General features: G+C 40.6%; 1 protein-coding gene across 1 annotated transcript in view; it reads right to left on the bottom strand.

Moving 5' to 3' along the window:
- The window catches only part of rem2 (RAS (RAD and GEM)-like GTP binding 2), a 52221-nt gene extending 33538 nt beyond the window's left edge, over window positions 1-18683 (bottom strand). Inside the window, exons 1-3 of the mRNA XM_066681531.1 lie at window positions 18384-18683; window positions 13112-13436; window positions 9965-10038 (exon numbers count right to left, since the gene is read on the bottom strand). Coding sequence (XP_066537628.1) covers window positions 9965-10038; window positions 13112-13436; window positions 18384-18398 — 414 coding nt within the window. The 5' untranslated portion in view covers window positions 18399-18683. The remainder of the gene's footprint in view (window positions 1-9964; window positions 10039-13111; window positions 13437-18383) is intronic.
- Window positions 18684-20946: the final 2263 nt, after the last annotated feature.

The raw sequence follows: 20946 nt of genomic DNA, 5'->3' as shown, positions 1-20946 counted from the left end.
ACTAAGGTGAACATGCTCAATGCTATGTATCCACTAGAAGGGTATGAAGACCCCAGCATTGGGCTGTGAATCAGTGGAAAACTGTTCTCTGAAGTGATGGATCACCAGTAAATTTTGGATGATTAGAAGAGGAGCTTGTGATCCATAACTAATCCATCAACATGACTTCACTTCTGTTCTTTTGGCTAAATGCAATCAAATCCTTGCCATAATGTTTCAACAGCTGGTGTGCAAACAACTGGCCTTCATACTGTTTAGGCTGAAATTAAGACAAACCTGAAACCTTGATTTATTATTTGAATTTGCTGATTTTTGGGAACTGCTTTTCCTCACTGGTTTGTCCATGTTCAGAAGCTCTGCGCCTTTTTAGGGTGGAACGGTATGTTTGAGTAGTCTAAATAAGTAGTTGAAATTAACAGTGACACTGCTAATTAAGGCTGGGCCCTTAATATTTTGCTATATGGAGATGCTTTCATTGGGTAGGTAAACCGTTTTTAAAATTTGGAGATTTAGTTATTCTTTAAACGCATATTCAGGTTTGTCAACCTAAACGTCTTTGTACGAATGAAGCATAATTCTGCCTAAAATGCTAAAACAATCCACTTTTTCCACATATTGTGGAAATACCACAGTTCATTTAGTCAGTTTTATGCATCAAACGAGAAAAACTTCACAAAGCCCTGGTTAAACCAGTCATACACTGTGCCCTTAGTGGCACCATGTATTTACAAGTTAGCAAACGAAGCTGTGCTGGGATTTTAAACAGATATCAGACATGGATTTTCTGAGCAGATCCCACCCACTGAATATTCTAATACTTGCCGAAGCTCTGAACCCCTAAAAATGGCATTCAGGGCAGCCCTGCTACTAATTACTCATTTAAGATTCTGAAGTCCTAGTCAATGACAGACCTTGATTAGCAGAATCTACCTAGATACAGCAGCAAGAGAACATCTGATTGGATCATTTTCCACTGGATGATTTCAGTAACCCAAACCTTTCCATGGGCTTCAGAACTGTTCTCAATGAAGGTGCAGGAATCGCCCCTTGCCACAACCTGGCTGCACTGAACCACAGGCCCTACAGTGCGACACTGGACAATGGAATGGATGCGGCAGCTTTGAGACTGTTTGGTCAGATAACCTTGTCAGACCTGCCACAACTTATCTCCAAAGCAAAGCGCAGGAAAAAAGGGGGTGGTCATGTGATGTAAACACACACCAGCAGTGACAGGACACCAAGGCCTTGTGAGCCAGGATGTGGCTGACCATATGACCGGCTATTTTAGGAAAGTGTATGACTTATTAAAACCATTCTTTCCTCCTGCTGTCAGAAGCACTTGGAGTATCGAGGTGCACTGAAGCGGTCTAGACTCCGGGGGGAACGAATCTGTTTTCCCTCTGCTGTAGAAACGGCCAGATGTATGCATCAATCTAAGTGTGTGCAAATGAGGGAGAGCAGTTGAGGTTTGCAAATGTATTAGAGCTGTGTTTGCAGCATATCCCATATCTGAGTGCCTGCATGTTTTATGTATATGTACCTCCGCAGGGGTCATGTGTTGGTAAAGGGCTGAGTGACTGATTCATGTGTCCAGTGGGCTCAGTGAAGGTGAGGAACAAAGTGACTAGTGACTGGGTCTCTTTTAAAGCACTGGTGGAATGTAGGACTACAGAAAAATATTTATTTCAAAAATTTAATTCATAATTGATCCGCTTAAATGGAACATCATATGTATACACTGCTCAGCCAAATCAGTAACATGGCCTCAGTGTTTTTACACTCGATGTCCATTTTATCAGCTCCACTGACCATCCTGTTGCCATTTGTGATTCTACAACTACCAACTGTAACCCACATGTTGTTCTGCATACTTTATGGTTGGGAGTTCTTATAATGCTCAAGTCTGTTTACATTCATATATCCAATTTTAAGAGCCAATCAGCTTACAGGTGAGGCAGTGAGCAGAGGAAGGTAGATGATATTGTCGTGCTACTTGGGAAAAGCAGTAAAGTCAACTGCAACTACAAGACCAGTCATTAGGCATTTTATTTTAATATACACAATTTTCAAATGCATTTTTATTTTCACATTTTATTGAAATGAGAAAATGACATTTTATTTTGTCCATTTGGTATATATATATATATATATATATATATATATATATATATATATATATATATATATATATATATATATATAGTGCAGTTCTGTGCAATAACTGACCAAAAAAAAAAATTTAAAAAAAACCAAGTTAGATATTATGATGTTCTGAACCTTGGCTTCAGGACATTTTAATTAGGACTGTAATAAATATTAAATACAAACAAAAAAATAAATAAATAAATAAAATAAAAAACACTAATAATATGCCTAATATTGTGGGCAGAGCTTCACAGTAGATGTCAAATCTGATATTAACCTCTCTCATTTTTGGCACTTATGGCTCAGTTACTGCACTGGACAGGGGCCAAATGTCATAAGCCAGGTTTGACTTGGGTAACGGAGTGTGTGATGGCCAGTCATGGGCCAAATGTTCCACAACACACCTGCCATCAGGTCCATATAAAGTGGACTCTTGGATGAGTTAGGGCAGCCAGAATCACCCTGTGAATTAATGCGGGCTATAAGAGAACTGCACTCATTCCCATCTGGGAACTCCTCAGAGACACTGAACTAAGGCAGGTATTGACCCCACCACCCGAAGACCCTGGAGCAGTGTGGCAGTGGCATTCCAACATGCCGCCCTGAGAGAGAAAAAGAACAGATATCTATAAAGTATCAAATATGAGAATTCTGGGCCAATATCTTAAGGACAGATGAGATTAAGATTGACCTGATCCAAAGTATGCAGGCTCATCTGTGGCCCAGATGTGAAAAGGATTTGCAGCTAAGCACTAAGCATCAGAATGTATTAAAAAGGACCCTGATTCCTTTATAGACGTAAATATCCACGACTTAAAGCTGACATTTCACATCATAATCACTGGTGCATTCTAAGTCCAACATGCTGATGTACACAGTCCAAACGATTGGAATTACTTTTGGTGACGAAGAAATGTAGAAATGTACTGATGAAACAAAACATAACAGTCTAAAGGGAGCATATATTTTGGATTGTCGGAAGCAATTAACAGTTACAATTAGTAATAATAACAACAAGTACCAGCAAAGCTTAGTTTAGCATAGCATTAGTCACACGTGTTTCCTGGCATTTCAACAATGGGGAAAACCTGATTATTAGAATTCCTTGAGAAGTTTTCATTATACATTTTTGTGTGATTATTTTACTATTTATAAAATTGGTAATTGGCAAATTCACATATAAGAATTCAGCAGGATTTGGACATATTCTTAACGCCTGCATTATTTGAAGTATCTGTGTTTTCTTTGTTGATTTTATGTAAAAAAAAAATAATAATTCCAAGGTTCCAAGTCCAAGGTTTCACTGATTCATGGAATCACAATTATAGTGAAAACAAGCCACAAACTTCTGTTGTTTGTGAGTCAATCAATCCATCAGTCAGTAAGCAAAAATGCCACTTAACACCATGCTGTGTGCCAAGTGTCAGCCAGATGGATCTGAAGTCCACCAGCATTGGGCTGTGGTGTATAAAGGAACTGTTTTCTGAAGAGACTGAGCCCTATTCAGGCTGAATACAGTCAGACACTTGGTTTTAGAAAATATGCTGGAGAGACAGCTGTCCATAGAGTGTAATAAAAATGTAATTAAATTAATTGCGCTGAAAGCTTCCTAATGAATGGTCATCTAAATGAACTGTTGGACGTTCAGAGACTCATCCCTGGAAAACAAGCACTTCTCCAGAGTTTGTTTGTTCTAATCTTTTAATTGCCTCTAGAATGTGTGGCAGAGCAAGTGGAACACTGTTAATGTGATGTCCCGTTGGCTGGATGAATGGATGATATGAAAAGAGAGAAGGATGGTGAAACAGAGGGGGCCTGGATCACGTCCAGGCTTTGCTCTCTGGCTTTTCTGGAGCTCGTCCAAGGCCAGCAGGCATTTTCTAATACACCTCTACAGCAACACACAAACACACACTATGGTTGGGTGATATGGCTTTATGCAGGGATTTAAAGAGATCTGGAAAATGAAATTGACTTACATACATAAGAACGGGCATCGTATAACACCATTTCTTTAAACCATAGAGATTACAGAAGTGGGTTTGGTGCTGAAAAGTTGCCAAATAATTGTTAAAAATAAATAGTTGAACAAATAATTTCATCATAATATACTCCCTTTAAAATGAATGGGATTTTGCTCATAACATTTCACAGACTAAAGCCTAGTGTGAATATGGGTGTGAGATAAATACCTCTTTTTTCCCTAGTTTTAGTTATTAATGATCTCTTTTTACAGCACTCCACAAATAATTGGGTCTCATTACAGAGCGAGCTGAGACTGTCCTGCACATTATGAAATGAAATCTATGGATGCTTTTAAATGACAACCTTGAAAAGAAAAAGAACAGAAAATATGACACAATCAAGACAATTACCCTAGACCACAAAGTTGAATATGTGCTAATATTACTGAGGTGCCTTCAACTTACCAAAATATTTGTTAACAAACTACACTGTCAGAATATTTGTCACCGTGGTGGTACCTTTTGCTGTCTCTGTGGTTCAAGGGTATGTATATGTACCTTAAATTAGGGAACATAATTGTACTTTATTCTATTACAATTGTAGATTTTAAAGTTGTGTTGATTTCATACACTTCATTTCATCTCCAGGACTTTTATGTTTTAATATTTGATACAGTTACAGTTATTCACCTCTCCTTCTGGATACGAGAATGTAATGTACCTTTAGGGAACACAACTGGAATTTTATACACTGTTCATAAATTTAGTGACTAATAATGTACTTCTACATTAGTGCAGGGCTGGATGATATGGCCAAAAGTTATATGATGATATTTTGGTTGATACAATATAACATTAAATGTTGATATGTACAATATAAAAGCTGCCAAGAACATAAAAATAAATAAATAAAAATAAAATCACCATAGAACATAAACCTCTTGGCTTCGTTAATATTGCTATTTTTAAACTGAATGCGGCATCCTGTAATGGACGTAATCCTGTAATCAGTCACTGACCAATACTCTCAACTACCATTGTTGTTACATTGTGTTGTTTATGTGTTCCCTTTATTTTTTGAGCAAACACACACAGATTACATATGATGGACATATACACATATGGATTACACCTTAATAAAACGGGAACGGTTGGTGATATTAACTTCCTGTTTGTAGCACAGTAGTATATGGGAGGGGGGGGGGGGACTTTTCAAGATGGGTGGTGACCATGGTGGCCATTTTAAAGTCAGCCATTTTGGATCCACCTTTTGTTTTTTCAATGGGAAGAGGGTCATGTGACAACAATTGTGTGCTTAACCTAACTTTATTCTTTCATGAGTTACAAAGTTTCTCTTTGTTTACAGCCATTGACATGTCGCAGAGGTTAACACGTGAGGAGCAGATAGAAATTGTGTTGATGTAGCAGATTCAATGCAAGACACCCTACGAGACCACCCATCTCCCATGTACAGTTAGCAAACTGCTAGCCAACTTTCATGAAACTGGTTCAGTGTTGGATTTGCCAAAAATGTGGATGCATGAAAACTGTCACTAATGAAGAAACATCAGTGGCTGTCCCAGTGGCGGATGCTGGTCTTTCAAGGAGGGGAAGCTCAATTTCGGCCTACATCATAAAATGTGTCGGTTTATTTATACGTAAATTCTACCCTCCAGTCCTTTTCAATAAAATGATCTGTGACCCTCTCGTACCAACAAGGCGTCTTTTCCTTTACACTAAAGGATCGCTGATTCACTCACTTCACTGTCAATCAAAAAGGGATTCAGCCTCAGACAGATCATCCAATCATCATGCAGAAGCTGAGCGTCCGGGCAGCCGAGGCCAGCCCACTGCCCCACAGACCCTCAGAGACGATGAGTGTCCGACGGGCAGGTCAAAGCCCAGCATTTATCCAATGACTCATCTCATTTCACTGCTTCGCTATTGAACTCTGCGGATGCTCAGCGTCCACACCGTTTAAAGCACTGTGAAGCTGCGGGAATGATTGAGAAGAAAGCCGCGCCTTTACCAGTGATAAGAAGCTGATTCTGAACAAAAGTTGAGCGCGTTGTAGTGCATATTTATTCAATGACATGTACACACAACAGTATATATTTGATCACTTATTTTTTTACATTTTAGGGGAAGCTGAGCTTGCAGTCTTAGAGCAATCGCCTCTGGGCTGTCCTACCTTCATTCAGCAAGAGCCCACAGCGTAGCACTCACCGCATGTCACTGGAGAGTGGCATCAGTCGAACATCCCTTCGGCGGATATTAGCTACTCACAAATGGAACCCTTACAAACTCCAGCTGCTACAACATCTCAATGAGGATGACCCAGATCGGTGCACTGAACTTGCAGAATGGGCAAAACAATAATTGGAACAGGCCCCTCAGTTTACACAGAAGAGTTTGTTCAGTGATGAGGAAAACTTTTTTGTAAATTGTGAAGTTAACAAACAAAACCACTGCTTTTGGTCTATGGTATGGTGTGGTATATGGGTACAAAGATAGTGGGGCAATTCTTCATCAAAGGAAACCTCTAGGCCACTGGATTTGCAAAATTGCTACATGATGTGTTTTCCTCTTTATGCACTGAAGTTCATACACATTCCCTGAGTTTTTCCAGCAAGATGGTGCACCACCACATTATAGGTGTCAGGTCCGAGCATTCCTAGATGAACAGTTTCCTGGAAAGTGGATTGGTCGTTGTGGGCCAGCTGAATGGTCCCCAAGATCTCCTGATCTGACCCCCTTAGACTTTTATCTTTGGGGTCATCTGAAGGCAATTGTCTATTCTGTGAAGATACGAGATGTGCAGCATCTGAAACTACGGATACTGGAAGCCTGTGCTAGCATTTCTCCTGCAGTGTTGCAATCCAACACAATGGGCAGCACTTTGAACACATTTTATAAGTGGTCAGAATGTTGTAAATAACTCATGAAAGAATAAAGTTACGTTTAAAATACCATTGTTTTTCTTGTTAAATTCTGAATAAGTTTGATGTGTCACATGACCCTCTTCCCATTGAAAAAGTTGGATCCAAAATTGGCGACTTCAAAATGGCCCCCATGGTCACCACCCATATTGAAAAGTTTCCCCCCTCCCATATACTAATGTGCCACAAACAGGAAGTTAATATCACCAACCATTCCTGCCCTGTGTGTGTTATATATATATATATATATATATATATATATAGGGAACATGTAAACAACACAATGTAACTCCCAGTCATCAATCACACTTCTGTGAAATCAACCTGTCAAGTTATGAAGCAACAATTTCACCTTCTGTTGTGCAAATAGAACAGACAACAAGTAGAAATGAGAGGCAATTAAGACAACCCAAATAAAGGAGTGGTTCTGCAGGTGGTGACCACAGACCAGTTCTGTTCTCATCCTTGCTGGCTGATGTTTTTGTCACTTTTGCATTTTGTTAGTACTCTCACCCCTAGAGGCTCATTCAGGATAGCACATCAATGCGAGCTGAAGCAAGAAGGTTTGCCGTGTCTGTCAGAATAGTGTCCAGAGCATGGAGGAGATACCAGGAGACGTGGAGGGGGACGTAGGAGGGTAACAGCCCAGCAGCAGGACCACTACCTCTTCCTTTGTGCAAGGAGGAACAGGAGGAGCAGTGGCAGAGCCCTGCAAAATGACCTAATATCCATGTTTCTGGGCAAACTGTCAGAAACTCCATGAGGGTGGTATGAGGGCCCGACATCCACGAGTGGGGCTTGTGCTTACAGCCCAACACCACGCAGAGAACACCAAAATTGGCAGAGCCACCATTGGCACCCTGTGCTCTTCACAGTTGAGAGCAGGTTCATACTGAGCACATGTGACAGACGCTCTGGAGAACGTTGTCCTGCCTGCAACATCCTTTAGCATGACCGGTTTGGCAGTGGGTCAATAATGGTGTGGGGAGGCATTTCTTTGGCGGGAGGCACAGCCCTCCATATGTTAGCCAGAGGTACCCTGACTGCCATTAGGTACCGGGATGAGATCCTCAGATCCATTGTGAGACCATATGCTGGTGCGGTGGGCCCTGGGTTCCTTCTGATGCATGACAATGCTAGGCCTCGTGTGGCTGAAATGTGTGAGCAGTTCCTGCATGATGAAGGCATTGATGCTACAGACTAGCCTGCCACTTCCCCAGACCTGAATCCAATCAAGCACATCTGGGTCATCATCCACCAATGCCACATTGCATTACAGACTGTCCAGGAGCTATTCACAAACCTCATTTTAAGAGTATGATTCCAAATACAGTCCTCCATGGGATAATTTTTGTTTAAATGTTATTGTGTTCTCAACACATTCCACTATGTAACGAATAAAGATTTTTCAACTGGAATATTTCATTCATTGAGATCTAGGATGTGTTATTTTAGTGTTGCCATTTTTTTTGCCATTGTGTATTTTTAGACACACAAATATATATTAGCATCTCTGCCCAAAGGTAATACGTCGCTTGGGTCCTGACTTCACAGAGTGATAAAAATGTGGCAAGAAGCTCCAAAGGCTCCTGGCTCTTGCTGGAACATAAGTGGAACAAATTACATGAGAAAGAAAACAATTTCTTCTAAAGAAAATGAAACTGAGGGAAAAGAAACAACCAATAACAGGCCTGTCACTGCCTCAGGGTGCAGTGGGGGCTGTTTTTCTCTTTTATTCTTCCATGTTTTAAAAAAGATCTGTTTAGAAACAAAGCGACTGGTGGCAACTGAACCGCAACCACATTTAAGCCGTCAAGCTTCTTATTAACTTGTTTACAAACTGGATGACAGGCATTTGAATGCTTTAATGGGGCTTTTCAAATGCATCTGACAGTGTATTATCATAGTCCCATGATGAAATTTCACTCTCGGCAGTGGATATGAAACACACACTTCCAGAAATTGCAGGTTTTGTCATAACACACATTTTCACCTCACATAAATAGGATATTGAAACCAATAACATATACCAAAGGCATATGGGAACATCTAAAACAGGGCCCTTTTCTCTGTAACTGAAATGGTGTCCAACATTCAGGGAATGCTTTTCATATTTTGGAGAATGTCCGTGTTTGTTTGTGACCATTTCAGGAGTCAGCCATTCGCTGTCACTGATGGTGGATAAGAAGATCTGACACAATCAACTCATTATTCATAAAATTCAGGCAGCGTCTCAAATGTCCTTAATACTTTCTACTGAGGCAATATTCTGTGGAAGGTAGGTGCCAAGTCTGAATGGAATGCTTGTATGAAATGTTGTCTATCTCATGAGACAGCATGGGCAGCAAGTCATCAAGTTTATCAAGCTTGCTATAATACATTGTGTTAGACCCAGCCCTTGTCTTTACAAACCTTGCTTTGTTCACAGGGGCACAGCCATGCTGGAACAGGAAAGGGCAATTTCCCAAATGTTGGGGGATGAACTGGAGTGGTGTTTGTGATCCAAACGTATCAGCCACCATCAGTACCTCACCTCACTGATGTTCTCAAGTCTGAAGGACATCATATACACTCAGCAAAGTGTAATATCACAAAATCCCGATGTTCCAGTACAAGTACATGCACTACAGAGTTCTGAGTGGGTTCTGTTTCATACTGGTTTTCTTTCATTCTCTGATGTCTCTCCCTCACTCCATCACACACTGACTAATTTAATTTGTCAGTGCTTACTTGGCCAGCATGGACTGGAAATCTGAATATGAGTAGCGGTGATAATGGTGACAAGTGTGGGTGAGTGGCAGTTTCAATGCAGGCGGTGTCAAGCAACTCCAGAGTGTAGTGTGTAAAAATGACAGAATCATGGGCTTTCAAAACTCTGTTTTCGTGTGTGTGTGTGTGTATATATATATGACTCACCTGCTTCCAATTGTCATACACCAAGATGGAACTATCCTCATCATCTACTGTCACTCTCCGCAGATACCCCTCGTCTGCAAAACAAACAGATTTGTCCTTCTAAAAAACATATTTCTCTCTCCACTCTCTTTGATAATAAACAATCTGCTTGGGTCGAAATGTCCAGGAACTGAAGCCACTCTCCCGCCTGAATGCAAGAGCTAGTTATCTTTCAGCTTATTAAATTCACAAGACAGAAGAAAGGCTATGTTATTAGATGAATGCCACCATGGCATAGCCTTCAGACTTTTCCAGTCAAGGCCTCGAGAGATCCTTACTGGTAATCTTTCCCTCATTTACTGTCTGTCAGACGAGGGCCAGCAGACACTGACTCCAGCTTAACCCTTAAACTCAGACAATTATTTATTTGGGCTGACAGAATATTGAAAATTTAAATTTTCATTAATTCTTTGCTTTTATTAGCACATATTTGACCCTAAAATCTATATTTTCTTGTTTAAAAGGCACATTTATGTGTAGACCCAAAAGTGGACCAAACAAGCTCAGTCTGAATGTAGTTATTGTTTTCAGAGTGCAGTCCTGAGCCATTAAATTCAGCAGTTAACAGAACGGTCCTTTAGTGGAAATAAATCTTCATTTCTGTTGTTATAGCACACTGAAATACTGATGAACACAGGCTGCACCAGTTTACCCCTACATTACATAACATTTAGAGATGCTGAGTTACAGCCTCTGTTACATTCTGCAGTGAGCTCCGTACAGTGTGAATGAACTTTTAGTCATCCAAGGAATGTGGGGGAAGAAAAAAAAAAACAGTTTAGATGCTGTTAGTAGCAGTTAGTCTAGATAAACTGTCCAATGTGATGGGATAACGTATGAGAAAACACAGTGTATTGTTTTCACTTATTTTAATTTTTAAAGAACACTATAAAGGAAGGAATCAGTCAAGCTATGTTGATTATATATAATCAGCATTAAATTACCACTGTCACTAGTCTTACAATACATTTGCTTCTGACTTGGTAAACATGGTTCAGTAGAGTTTGTTTACAGCCAAATCTGCCTCTCATTACACAATTTCATCACACTTTTACACATAGGACCACCAGCTACTGACTGGTGGCTGAGCTTCAGCAGCCAATCTCTGGTTTCAGATTGATAGTTCACAAATTAAGAAATGAGAAACTAAATAAATGTGATAAGTTTTTTTAAGATGACACAATTAAAATATTATCCTATTAACATATTATTTTGTATAAAGTTGTATAAAATCCAAGCAGCTAGGCATGTAGACTGCTTCTACAAATGTTGTGAAAGAATGGGTCGCTCTCAGGAGCACAGCGAATTCAGTGTGGTACCATGATAGGATGCCATCTTTGCAACATTCCAGTCATAAAATTTCCTTGCTACCAAATATTCCACAGTCAACTGTCAGTGGTACTATGACAAATTGTAGGTGATTGGAAACCACAGCAATTCAGCCACGAAAAATGAAAGCGTGGAAATCAGCGGATGCTAAGGTGCATAGTGTACAGGGTCACCAAATTTCTACAGAGTCAATCTCTATAAAGCTCCAAACTTCATGAGGCCTTCAGACTAGTGCCTAGAGAGCTTCATAAAATGGGTTCCCTTGATCAAGCATCTGTATTCAAACCTTACATTACCAAGCGCAATGCAAAGCATCGTATACAGTGGTGTAAAACACGCTGCCACTGGACTCTAGAGCAGTGGAGACATTCTCTCGAGTGACAAATCACACTTCTCCATCTGGCAATCCGATGATTATGTCTGGGTTAATGGGTCAGTTGTTTGACTACAATGTGTCAAGTGTAAAATATGGTGGAGGGGTGATCATATTATATTGTCTTTCAGGATCAGACCCTTATGGCACTTTTCCACTGCATAGAACATACAGGATTCTACTCAACATGGCATGGCTCTTTTGCTTTTCCACTGGTCAAATCTGGTACCCGGTCCCTGGAAATGGGTAGGTTTTCAGTCCCAGGTCCCCCAGGGTTCCAACCGTGTAGAGTAAGTACTAAATGGTGACATGTAAACCCTGCAGAGCTCTTTCAAATCCAGCACAAACTCGCTGTTTGTAAAATCTCTTACATTACGACAGCTTTCACATTTATTTTTTACCGGACTTACAACTTTACCTCAAGGTGTTTTGAAGAGGTTGCTCCTTGGTTCAGTGGCTGAAGAAAATTTCCAGTGAAAGCCAAACGGGCAACAAGTACTGATCTGTGAAAACTGGGGCACGGAGCCATGTTCAGTCCAAAATACAAAAACAACACACTGGGGTCTTGCAACGTCACCAGGTCCATTTCAAGGGGGAGCCCTGCCAGTGGAAAAGCAACAAGCTTTAGGCGTGCCAAGCCGAGCCATGTAGAGTCGATTCGATTAGTGCCGGACCCATGCCGTGGAAAAATGACATTAGTTCCAGCGAAAGGACCCCTTAATGCTTCAACATACCAAGAGATATTGGACAATTTCATGCTCCCAACTTTGTGGGAACAGTTTGGGGATGGCCCCTTCCTGTTTCAACATGCTTTGGGCTCTGGTGTGCAGTCAAGGTCCATAAAGACAACTTGACTGACCTGCACAGAGCTCTGACCTCCACCCAACAGAACACCTTTGAGATGAATCAGAGTGGAGACTGCGAGCCAGGCCTTTTCACAATTCCTATAAACACACTCTTAAACCTTGTGGAAAGCCTTCCTAGAAGAATTGAACCTGTTATAGCTGCAAAGAATGGGCCAATATCATATTAAACCCTACGGATTAAGAATGGGAGGTCATATGCATGCAAAGGTATCCAAGCGAATACTTTTGGCAACATAGTGCATATCCTGCAAACTACACCCCGCCTCCACCCTTCCTCGTGTTCATCTATCCAATTATTTATTTATTTTTTTTAAATCAGAGTTCGCCCCACTGTTCAGCGTTCACAGGTTTGGTCCAAACAAGAAAATGCTATGTTAAGGAGGGATTTAATTAAATTGAGAGAAAAAAAAAAAAAAAACACAAGGCAAACTAAGCTAACAATTAGTAGCAATGAAGAAAATCTTCTGAATATCCTCATATGAGCATGATATCAATGAAAATATTACTATGACTTGTGATCTGAATGATTATGCATCTTACCGCTTGTTTGTGTTTCAGAGTCCACAGAAAGTGATCTGTCAGACAGTCCCGCAAGCGACAGTGCCAGGGAAGATTTGCCTACTCCATTCTGCCCCAGCAGAACAATTCTCAGTGGGCCGCGGTACTTTTGTTGCACAGGCTTAGGGGGAGGGAGTGTGTCCTTGGTGTCACTGCTGTTGACCGGCTGAGCAGTGGGATCGGTTAGACTTGGCGCCCAATCATAGTCCTCAGAGACAGCCTCTTCGCGCCTTAGCAGGTGTTTGATTGGTATTGGGGTGCTTCCTCTGCGAAGCGGGGGTGCAGCAGATAGAGTCAGGCCATATCCCTGTACACAGAAGGTAATTAGTTAATACATTATGTATTTGCATAAATACATACACTGCCAAAAGTTTGTAGAAACCTTTAGTGCTTCTGCATTATAGTGCATCCATTTCTGTCAAAGGCATGTTACTGTATACACATAGCTTGCTCTAATTCAAGAGAAAGGCAGTGGCAATAAAATGGGACTAGGGGTGGCGATATGGCCTTAAACAATATCACGATATTTCTGGGTATTTTGGCGATAAAGATATTCTAGCGATATGAACACAACACTAAATTATACTTGTAATAATTTCAGGAACACACTACTGCAACAAGACTTTATATTAATATTAATTTTTTTAAATTAAATATATTCCTACAAAACACAGTAGTTTATTTTACATCTGATATGTTGTAACCAAACCACCTCCACAAGACGGAAGACACTCCCCTTTTGGAGCAGATTTCTTTACCTCAGGGCCACATGCCACCATATCTTACTGTGCCTAAATGACTCATGTAAAGAACACAAGCCGTATTATGGGTAATTGCATGATGTCATTACGTCAACTAGTCAGAATATCATGATATTGATTTTTTTTTTTTTTTTTTATCATTTTAGAAATGATGACCATATTATCGTGAATGATACGATATGGCACAGCCCTAAAATGGGACACTTGCAATTAACCATACATGAGGCCTAAGGTCACATATCCAGTGCCAAGTTTGGAATACAGGGATATAAGGACCCCAAGCACTGAGCAGTGGAGCTCTGAAGTGACAAGAGCATAATTTAATACATTTTGGATTAATTGTAGTAGCTTTTATGACCCAGAACTAATAATCTGTATTTGACATAACTAATGATTAACAGTGATTGCGACTGTATGGTACCTACTCGACCTTTTGGTACCTGACACCTGGTTAGTTATTGACAATAACTAATTTCTGGGAAAATGTAGCTGGTGGTGTCACTATTCCTAAATGGGAAGTACAAACTTTTGAAACCACAACTGCATCTGTAATATTAAGCATCTTAATCAGCTCAGACAGACAGTATTACACAGTAGTTTCCGTAACTACCATCCGTAGTTTCAGGTGCTGCACATCTTGTATCTTCACAGCATAGAAAATTGCCTTCAGATGACCCCAGAGATAAAAGTCTAAGGGGGTCAGATTGGGAGACCTTGAGGGACCATTCAGCTGGCCCATGACGAACTATCCTTTTTCCAGGAAACTGTTCATCTAGGAATGCTCAAACCTGACAACCATAATGTGGTGGTGCACCATCTTGCTGGAAAAACTCAGGGAACGTGCCAGCTTCAGTGCATAAAGAGGAAAACACATCATCATGTAGCAATTTCGCATATCCAGTGGCCTTGAGGTTTCCTTTGATGAAGAATGGCCCCACTATCTTTGTAACCCATATACCACACCATACCATCAAAATCTGCAGCACCTGAAACTACGGATACTGGAAGCCTGTGCTAGCATTTCTCCTGCAGTGTTGCCATCAGTGTGTGAAGAGTGGGAGAAGAGGGTTGCATTGACAATCCAACACAATGGGCAGCACTTTGAACAAAGAATAAAGTTACGTTAAAACCAAGCACACCATTGTTTTTTTTTTGTGAAACCACCAACCATTCCCATTTTATTAAGGTGTATCCATATAAATGGCCCACCCTGTAGAACTATAAAGTGCTCCTGTATGGTCAGTTAACGAGTTTAGTTACAAGGTAGGTGTTCCTAATCCAGTTATTGTTCAATTATATATATATATATATATATATATATATATATATATATATATATATATATATATATATATATATATGCATATAACGTATATTTGGTGTAAAGATCTGTGGGAGCATTAAATTTTCATTCTGTTCTGAGTTGAACCGGAGACTTTCTTAATCCTCTTAGTGGCATTTTCTTTGTTAAAAACGACTAGCGACAAATCGAGCTTCTATTTCTGGTGGGTTTTTTTCTAGCTGCTTGTGTTTGGAGATTGACTTCTATCACTCTTTTTGACTTCTATCGCAGTTTCTGTCCAGCGGGTGCTGCTGAGCCCCTCCACCGTCACAAAGCACTCACAGGCGGACACACTTCACATGGGCCAAGGCCGTTTAAGCAGCCGAGCTCTGCTGGCCATTGAGAGGACACTAGTCAAGTCCCTGGAAAAGACGCCTTGTTGGTACGACAGGGTCACAGATCATTTTCTTGTAGAATTTACGTATAAGTAAACCGATACATTTAATGATGTAAGCAGAAATTGAGCTTCCCCTCCTTGAAAGGCCAGCATCCGCCACTGATATATTTCATATTTCTTTGTAATTTAAGCACACTTAAATATACCACATACAACTTTGCTTGACTAAACATAGCATCTGAATTGTTACAGAGCCCAGAAATGAAGGCTCACTTTAGTCCTTGAGCTATAACAACATTTAGAGGTCAAATTTCTTGCAGCGGTCAGGTTAACAGCAAAGATGTCATCCTATTTCAGTGTCACAAAACAAGCGGGCAGCAGTGAACTAACCCTCTATTCACTTAAGTGCTGTGTGGAAACGCTCGGTTTTGAAACTACAGAGCAGAGGTGACTTCACAAGATGGGAAATCTCACATATCCAGTCACCTGGTCATCAGCAAGCCAACATTTCATGTGAAATTAAAGATATCAATGGGTAGGTTGTCTCCTTTCCTGCCATAGCAGCCTATCCATGGGTTGCAGCTGATGTCACAGTGTAGAGTAGCCGCCATATTGGGGACCTACTCATTGCTCAAACTCAAATAAAAACTTCTATTTAAGTTGTCTTATTGTTTCTGTCAACATTTTTAGCCCTGATTTCGAAGTTAAAATTAACAAACTATAAGTATGAATCTCTGACACGTTTATCCACGTCAGGTTTGTAAACAGAGCTCTGCTTGTCTGTATCAGTCAGTAGAGGAGCTCGGGCCCTGTCACAAAGTAGCACAATACTCCCTACATAGTGCACATCACAGATAACCAAACTAATAATTCTGCACCCAGACAGCAATTAAATTACATACAAACCACATGAGTGCAGAAACATTTATTTTATGACCAACACTGTGCCCTACACAGTGTGTAGGGAGACAGTGCAGAAACATCTCTGACTGCTACTGTAGAGAGAGCTCATGAATTAAAAAAAAACACTTATTATAAAAAGGTAGATGTTTATAAACCTTTGGAAATGTAGTGAATGTTAGTTAAAATTCTCACAAAAAACATCTGTAAACATAACCATTTTAATAATAACATCATCTGTGTGGGAGCTCATCAGAACTTAAAATCTTCAGATGTCTGGTTCCTATCACATCACACACACACACACACATCCATAAATCTCACTTCGGCTTTAAACAATAGCTGGACAGAAGAAGCACTTGCTCTGTTTACTGCACTGGGGTTACACAGGCAACTGCCATCAATATTAATGCAGCAATTAACCCAGGCTTAGCACTGCAGGTGTGCGGGGGACTGCATTAGACCAATGTACCGCCAGAAGCCCAGCACACACACACATACACAAACACACTTAACCAATTACACTAATTGCAATGGGCTAATTAATTAATCATAGTATATTGTAAAGACGGCAAGAAGATACATATTCGGCCACAAACACAGAGTGACTGGAGTCTGCTTCTGGAAGTAAGAAAGCAATGCCTTAAAACACTAATGGCTATAGTTAAGACCATATTATCGCATTCATTTTCAGTCACATTGTCTAATGTATTGGGAACAAGGAATACAGTAACATTTCTAATATTCTGTTGTGATAAAAGAGGTACTACACCCTTAAAAAGGGTGATCCAAACAGCCAGGGTTTGTGACATCATAAACCTTAGCTACAAATCCTGTCAATTTTGAGGGGGCTGAGCTTTCAACCTGAAGAAGGATAATTGGAGATAGAGGTGAGCACTAATTGTATATTAATAGCATTAATAGATCTGCAGGTAATGAAAGAAGGCAAAGGTGTAGTTTTTGCTAGACCACTTTTAAGGTGAATGTTTTGGAAACAACTTCTTAATATGCAATTTTGATGTAAGGAAAATGGTAAATATGAAAACAGAGTGTGTGTGTATTATAGATAAATACTATATACTAATGACCCTTCTCATCACTAATCATTTATATTAAAATTTATATTAATATTCTCAGTAATTGTCATTCATTTATGCTTCTTCTGTGACCACCACATCCTGTTCAGGTGGTCCTGGTCTCACTCAAGTCCAGAGGTTGTACAGAATCACTAGGCATGAGGCAGGGAACACACCCTAAACAGGTCAGTAGTCCATCACAGGGCATCACACATTCATTAATGCTCGTTTAAAACAGTTCATACACTGCTAATGTTACTGACACTGATAACACAAACAGCTTATTAAATAGTAATGTATTGACATATTGACACTGTTTGTCATCATTAAGGATTATTACTGCACGACAGTTACCCTGCCCCTTGTTAATACTGTCAGTAGCAATTAATTAAAGGATTTTTAAGTGAAAAAGAATTAATATACTGTGTCATAATCCAATATTGACTCTGTATGATGACACTGTTACACAATATATTAGTGCTGACATAACAAGCCAATTTAATACTGTTCACAATTTAACAATTTAATACCCTACTGACCAAGAATTTAATGTAACATAAGTAAATAAGCAGGGTCACCCTATATTATCTTCTGACCACTACTAAGGATAGCATAAATAAGCCTTCACTACATAAACTAATAAAAACAGACAGAGTGCCACTGCCTATTGGAGTCCATTCTTTCTAAAGGAATGGTAGGAATGGTAGAGAGAGGAGAACTGAATGAAGGTGTGTAGCCTAGAGATCCCCCCCACCCCAGCAGCTGAGGAAGGAGAGGGTGTGTATACCCCATGCAGCTTAGAGAACACACAATTAATTACTCTTCAGAGCTCTTTTACCTGCTCCGACATCATCCTCTTCGACTGGTGATCGCTCAGAGTGAAGCTGTTTGGTGAAGACCAACTCCCTCCATGGCATGTTCAGCAGACGCCGAACGTTAAGCGTCCACCGTGCTCCTTTCCGCCGGTGATTCTGCCCCCAAAACGGCTCCCCATTCGGTGCTTCTTTCACCAAAACAGTCCTTGACTCTCCCTAAACGCAAAACAGGGACAAGAAACACCAGCGGCTCGGCCACTTTGCCTCTTTTCGCGGTCAACGCTCTGTCATGAACTGCTCTCTCCTCCCTCCTTACTAACACTACCACTACACCTGTCTTTGTAGTGCCTCACCACGAGCAGGGCGAAACGAGGCGAGCCGATGCGTGCCGAACCACGCCCCCTTCAGCAGCTCCAGCCAATAAGCGCCCCCGAGCACCTGTCTTCACGCCGAGGAGGCGGGGCCCACCGCTCTATTACGGCCACGCCCCCCCCACTTACGTGTCTATGTTGTGTTTATGTGGCGGTTTTTTTCCTCGCCTTTATTTGCATACAATTGTGACGCACGACGTCTTCGGAGACACAGATTCCCACCGTCCATTTTCCTGCTCGCTTTGTGTTTATGAAATTTTCATGAGCTGTTGGAGCGCTTCAGCTTTGTCCCAACTGCTCTCTAATGAGACAGTTACATTATTAAAGCATATTTTATTGTATATTATCAGTCACACTGGAAGAAATGAAGTTCCTTCAGATGTGGACTCTTAAAGCTGCACTGAGTAAGATTTGTGTGTTAAAACCCGAATAATTCACATTGCTGAGTCAAGAGGAAAATATCTGCTAATAGAGAATATATTTCTGCTGCTGAAAGTCGTAAAGTCTGAGATGTTCACTATACTCCTAATATAGCTGGGATTATGACAATTCTTCTCAGTAAATACACCCAGTGAAGGAGTTCACTATCTCAGGGGTCTTGTTCTTCAGTGTTGTAAAAAAATAAATCTATGCTCACCTATAGTCATTAGCGCTGGGCAATGACCAAAAGGACGAGAGCATGGATACAAGGGCCGGAAAGTAGTTTTCCCTGGCAGGTTGCTAATATATACATTAAGAAGGTCATAGTGACCCAGACAGCGAGCATATATTGGTCCACAGGCATAAAAAGGCTAGCACACCACTGCTGGTCAACCATCGAACCACTCAGATTACTGTCCTGTACAGGATATAACTCATTCATAATCTCCTCAAACAGATTTTACATTCACAGAGACTTTTATTCTGGAAAGCAAACTAATACAATTATTACCAACAACTATGAGAGATATAATAACAAAAATTCTGTTTAATCACCAGTGGTCTGCCCAGAAAACGTTGTGCAAAACAATAGTGGACCTCCAACTTTGCCCTCTGTGGGCCAGTAGTGGTTTGCCATCTCCTTGCTATCAGGGGAATAAGAGCAAAATTTCACACAGTATTGGGCTTGATATGTGACGGGACCAAAGCCGTTTTTCACCATCACGTAAAATTTCCAAATGCTCTGCCCACACCAGCCACCACAGACCCAGCCCAAAACACACACAAGCACACAACAAATGATCCCGGCACAACACTAAACCCTCAAAAGAACCCCAGGGGAGCCGCTCAGGAGCTCCACGGTGAGCCCCAGCCCTCCCAGACTGCACTCTCCTTAAAACCACTGGTTGATGCAAAATATGATAGACAAGTACTTCAGACTTTTAAATGGTTGATGCAATAATGATTGACGTAACTCTACCTTCTCCCTACGTCCATTTGGCCTCCAGGCTGTTATATGATTGGCTGATGCAAGACATGATTGACAGTATGTGCCTACTCACTACACCCTCATTTCTGCAGACACACATACTTGGGGCAGGATACCCCCTGAGATAGGGGCCCAACACCCTGGAGGTCAGTGGTGTAACTGACCACAAACGCTATCACCAAAGAGACATTATCAAATTAAACACCAAATAGAAGTTAGTAAATTTATTCATTTATTCATTGTCTGTAACTGCTTATCCAGTCTCTCAAGGCAGCTATGTGCTTCAGCCTTAGATGTGCTGTAATTAAAGGTGACGTTCATGTGTTTAAAAAACCAAAAACACTTTTTATAAAATTCTGTGGATGTTTCCTCACCATCTCCAGTCTGTTTGCATGCTCATAACCAACATTAATTACTTATCTCAATAAAATATTTGTTATGCCATCATAAGAAAAGAATTTGTTAGCACAAAAGCAGTACAAAAAAAAGCAACAGCATGGGGCTTCTTGTAGGGCTTCTGTAGAAATAAGACACTGACTCTGAGTGAAATTTGGGAAGCTGTAAGTTGCTGTGTAGTTGACATCTGTGCTGTAGTTCAGGTGCAGCACAGTGTGAAATAAACAGCAACTCCTTGGTGAAAATTTTGTTGTTCAGTTATCATACAACTCCTCAAGTCTCTGTCTAGTGTCCACTAGTTTGTTTCCAGATACAACAGTGCTGATGGCGTCTTTGAACACTGTGTCCACTCACCGTCCACTCTTATAGACACACCTACCTCATTAGTCCACCTTGTAGATGTAAAGTCAG

Source organism: Hoplias malabaricus, chromosome 9 (genome assembly GCF_029633855.1).
Source record: "Hoplias malabaricus isolate fHopMal1 chromosome 9, fHopMal1.hap1, whole genome shotgun sequence".
Classification (NCBI taxonomy): Eukaryota; Metazoa; Chordata; class Actinopteri; order Characiformes; family Erythrinidae; genus Hoplias; species Hoplias malabaricus.
This window is presented reverse-complemented; position numbering and strand designations above follow the sequence as displayed.